The following is a 5,240-nucleotide window of genomic DNA, read 5'->3' as shown; positions in this document are numbered from 1 at the left end:
AATATTTCGTTTTGGATCTCTTTTCTCTAAAAGATAAAATAAAATAAAATAAATGTGTCACTTATTTAACTTTTTTTTTAACAAAAAATTGTAAGTTATTATTCTTATGTTAAATCAATTTTTTTTTCTAAAAATTAGTCAAATATATATTAAGTCAAGTCGCAGGTCAACCGCATGTTAGCGGACACTTCGAATGCTTAAACCCTTCTCGAAGTGTAAATTGAACCCCGAACCCTCTTTGGTATTTCCAAATGATTTTTTCTGTTTAAATCTTTGGAAATTATAAGTTTTCTTAATTTCTTTAAAAAATTAAGTGGCGACTCTTTTCTAAGTATATTTCTCAAATTGTTTTATACTTAGAACATTTCAAAAAGTGATTTTTCTAGAAATAGGAAAATTCCGACACAACAATATTGACAAGTGAAATATACAAACGAAGTTCTAAAAAATTCTTAAATATATAAATACAAAATTTATATATACTTACCCTATTTGTATATTCGTAAGCGAAATATACAAAAGGACATAAATATACAAACGACAACCGCCTTAGCAAACAGAACTATAATTATGGAGCGCAATTATCAAAACTATAGCTATAAAGCCTATTTCTAAAATTTTCTAAAAAAAAAAGGGGACAATGAAATAACTCATTCCAAAAAAGAAATTTTTCACTCTTGAAATTGAGGAAATGATTGGACTATAACTATTATTTATTTACATAGGGGGATTTTTGCTTATAGTCACTCAAAAATAACTTAATTATACTTTGTAGCTATAGTTTGCTAATTATGATTCGTAACTACATGTTAGAGGGAGGAGAGAGGCGAGCGAGAGAGGAAATAGAGTGGGGAGAGTCAAATTGTATATGTATATCTGACAAATAATTGTATATATATAACTGATATACATATTTATTTGTATATCTGGCGAACAAGAATGAGAGAGGGAGGAGAGAGGGCAGAGAGTGGAGAGAGACGAACTGTGTATATGTATATGTGCCAGATAATCGTATATATGTAACTGGTATACATATGTATTTGTATATCTGGCGAGCAAGATTGGGAGAGGGAGGAGAGAGACGGGTCAGATAATGAGAGGGAGGAGAGAGGCGAGTGAGATTGGGAGAGAGAGGAGAGAGGCGAGCAATATTGAGAGAGGGAGGAGAGAGGCGAGCTAGTTTGGGAGAGGGAGGAGAGGGGCGAGCGAGAGAGGGCAGGGAGTGGAGAGAGACTAATTGTATTTGTATATGTGACATATAATTGTATATGTATTTGTATACTGTAAAAGAGGAGAAAGTCGAGAGAGAGAAGAGAAATGACATTATTACAACTAAAATTAAGTTGTGAGTCATAATTAATTCAAACTATAGTTATGTTAGTTAATTAACTAGTATAATTATCAAAAAGATCGTCGAATGGATTTCAATCGGGTGGGGGTTGGAGGGTCGAGGGGGGGGGGCAAAAGAGAAGTATTTTTTTAAAAAAGGTATATTTTGTTCATATTATTTCCCAGCAACTTAATCTTTTATTTAAAACTTTATCTACACCAAATTCTTCAAGGTCAACTTATAGTTTCTGACCAAAATAAAAATTAAAAAAAGTTCTAGTTATTAGATTTGTTATCTAAATCAACTGCTCCATCCTCTTGCTTAAAATATGTTCTTCTTGCTTAAAATATATGATCTAAATATATTAAAAGAAGCCAATTTGAAGAGGAAAACATGAAAAATCATAGTAAGGAAGAATCGCCCGTATGTAGCTAGTGTTTGACCATAAATTTCCAAATATTCTTGGCAAATATTATTTGGGTGAAAATTTAGGTGAACTTTCACCATGTGTTTGGCCATAGTATTTGGGAAACATATTTCACTTTTTAAGAAAAATATGATTTATACTCACAAGTTTTAAAAACTATCAAAACTAACCATAAGTTTGTATTACAAGTCAATTGGATCTTCGTTGCAACAAATAACAAGTAGTGTCCGTGACACTGGAGCAATGTGGTAGTTTGGAGTGAGTGCAACAAGCATCATTCCATACATTGTGAAGTAGACAAAGCACATGACTTTGTTACTCTGAGCCGATTGTTCATCATTTTCATCAACAACCATATCATCACTTTCATATTCACCGAATATTTCATCACTATTTTGGTGTTCACGTAAAAAAATATGTAATACAACGCAAACAACTACTATAGAGGGTGTTTTTGTGAAAGATAAAAGTTTGGTGTAAAATTTCAATTTTTAAAAGATCTCAAATAATGAGATTTGGCCTAAATACTAGAAAAACCTAGTATTTGGGAATTTGGGATATTTGCCAAATAGTGACAAATTGTATGGACAAACACTATTTGCCAAATCTTTCCTCAAATATTATATTACTTAGGAAATCTATGGCCAAACGGCTACTAGTATCTTGTAAATATTTACCATTATATGTGAAAGTGTTACTATTTAGGAAGTTAAATAGACTTTTCCTTTACTATAATTTTCTCTAACTTTTAAAAAGATAAATCATTAGCTATGTCGACTTGTAACACTTTAGTAATATTTTACCCTTAGTCAAACTTAAGAGTATTGACCCTTGTATATAAGTTATATGCTCACTCTTAATAAGATTGAGTAATTAGTACAACAAAAATGGAGAAGAAAAGGCTCTTGTCATTGGAATTTTATTTTGGAACTCCCAATCAAGGTACAAAAGTAGAATAACAAACATACTATACAAAGAAACATTAATACAAATAATCCTCAGAAAAACAATAACAAAACACAAACATAAATTTGAAATTTAAAGTACAAATATAGGTTCTCTACTTGTTCACAAATGCACATTGTTTTCTAATTTCACCAGCAGAGCCAGTCTTAACTTCTATCCTTCCCATTTTCTCCATGGCCTTTGCAAATTCCGCATTGAATTCTTCGAGTGAACCCTTAACTAGCTGGTTGATGAATGATTTTGTTGTAGCACTTGTTGTTAAGGCTGCATCAGATTGAAATAAGCCTCTCCTTTTGAGCAAAAGTTTGTAGTAGCTTAGATCAAACGTCCTGAAACTACCAGGATCCATCTCAACTATTGTTGTATTGTCGTTGATTGATTTGCATTTTTTCCCCTTAAGATTGGATGCATATTCGCTGTCTAGAGATGGATCTTGTGTGCCTAAAACACCGGTGAAATTGTACAAACGTGTTGAAAATGACGAACAATGAGAGACTCCAATGGTGTGAGCACCTGAAAATTAAAAAAAAACCTCTGTTATAGTTATGCCCGAAAAATGAAAATTGTTACCAGAGACAAATTCAGGATTTGAACTTTGTGTAGTTATGCTTGTTACGAGAAGCAAATTCAAGATTTGAACTGATTGTACTTTTAAAAATATGCGTTCAGTCGAACCAATAGTGCATAGGCTGCACTCGCGCCTCTATAAATGTGTATGTACTTCAATTGAGTTTACCTGATAAGAGGACTAAGTCTTTTAGATCAAGACCCTTGTTGGCAAAAGATGTTTGGAGACTAGACAAGTTACTTGTTGGAGGTGGAATATTTGCCAATGCTTCAGAAGCATTAGATATTTTTCCATCTCTTCTACCAGTTGGTACATTCCAGAAAGGTCCTCTCTATCATGCAAAGAAGAAGATAATTAGAAAGCGGATTCTGTGAGTTCAAACTATATGTACACACATGTAACGTTCATTCTGAACCCACTGACTAATTAGTCGATGTTAAGTTATATAGCCAAATATTTATGTGTGTTATTTTCTCGAGTTTTATACTTACGGTGACCACAACAGAGTCTCTAGCAACTAAGGTAACAATATCAGCACAAGAAACAACTCCAGGGCATTCAGCTTCAACTATTTTCTTCACTCCATCTATGAATGAAAAACCTCTCAATGTTTGATTAGGAATAGCCACTTTTTCCGTCTGATTCTTCGTGCTCGAAGTGAAATTCAGAAGTACAGAACCATCACAACCCTGCAAAATTATATAAAAAATAAAACACTTAATTTGGAGCAGAATACACTGACAACTCCTTAAACTTGTTAGTAAATTTCATTTAGACACTCGACTTATGGCCTATTCAATTAAGCATATGAACATATGATAAAATGTTAACGTACCCTGACAAAGCAATCATGGAAATGAAGTCGCAATAAGGCTGCTGTAAGAGATGGTGCCTTTGGGATGTGCTTGTGGACATAGTCCTGAATAATTTTCTCTGCTTTTGGACAACTCTTGGCATAGAAATTGAGTTGTAACTGTGCATGACTAGCATCTAAAAATATACCTACAATACAAATAACAAAGAAACCCAAGCCAAAAGTAGACATATTTTGTTACTACTAGTGAAAGAGACCTTACTTAGTATTTTTTTTTTTCTTTCTGTCACACATCAACTAGAGAGGATCAAAGCCAATTTATAGGACTAGAAATTAGATTAGTTATAGTATGTCTCTTTCAGCAGGGCTTATAATTCAGTGAGATTCCTTTTATTGTGACCAACCTCAATCATTTTGATGCCTAAACAAACACCTATATTAAGATTGTTTAAAGGATCAAACACCAAATAGAGTAAAACTCATTTGTACTCTATTTGCAAGTGTAATTTTTTGACGAAGGGAGTTGTTTAACCTTCTTGACACTACTTAGTTCCGCCACTGGATGGAGCCACCCATGTCCAACTGGTTGACATCCATTTAATAGGCAAAATTTTTATGTATTTATTATATGTTGAATTCACTTTGACTTTTGTGTATGTGATTCTATATACTTTGACTTCACGTAGTGAAAATTTTGATTCCGCCATATATAGTTTACTGTGCATGTGGAAGTCAATTTTTCTATAATTAGCACATACATATATCTGAACTGGACAAACTGAGTTTTTGCTATTTATTCATCTTTGATGTGAAAGGCATAATGTAAGTCGGGGCAGCTCAACGCAATCGGAGGTCTAAAATAAAATTTTAATTAGAGGCCTAAAATCTAAATAAACTTCAGATGCATTAATTTTTTTAGAAAAAAGCTCTTACATTTTTAAATGCAAAGTATACTTAATATTTTTTTATAAATGATTTATTCAATTTCTTTTTCAATTATTAGCTTTAGAATTTTGTCAATTCAACGTTGAAAAACATCTTTTTACTCAGGCAATTATTATATGAAATGTTAACATAGTTCTATAAGTAATAAGTTGACGAATTTCAAATAAAGATAAGAGTTAGAACCATAGAA

At 32.4% G+C, this 5,240-nt stretch overlaps 1 protein-coding gene across 1 annotated transcript; it reads right to left on the bottom strand.

The window, feature by feature from the left end:
- Positions 1–2,668: 2,668 nt before the first annotated feature.
- On the bottom strand, positions 2,669–4,465 carry LOC125852314 (peroxidase 3-like). The gene is made up of 4 exons (XM_049532067.1): positions 4,127–4,465; positions 3,783–3,980; positions 3,460–3,622; positions 2,669–3,236 (listed from the first exon to the last, which is right to left on the bottom strand). The coding sequence occupies exons 1-4, from the start codon at positions 4,334–4,336 to the stop codon at positions 2,818–2,820; spliced, it is 990 nt and encodes a 329-aa protein (XP_049388024.1). The 5' UTR covers positions 4,337–4,465; the 3' UTR covers positions 2,669–2,817.
- Positions 4,466–5,240: the final 775 nt, after the last annotated feature.

The sequence above is a fragment of the Solanum stenotomum genome, unplaced genomic scaffold, assembly GCF_019186545.1.
Source record: "Solanum stenotomum isolate F172 unplaced genomic scaffold, ASM1918654v1 scaffold33677, whole genome shotgun sequence".
Classification (NCBI taxonomy): Eukaryota; Viridiplantae; Streptophyta; class Magnoliopsida; order Solanales; family Solanaceae; genus Solanum; species Solanum stenotomum.
Note: the sequence above shows the minus strand (reverse complement) of the source record. Positions and strands in the feature narration are given on the sequence as shown.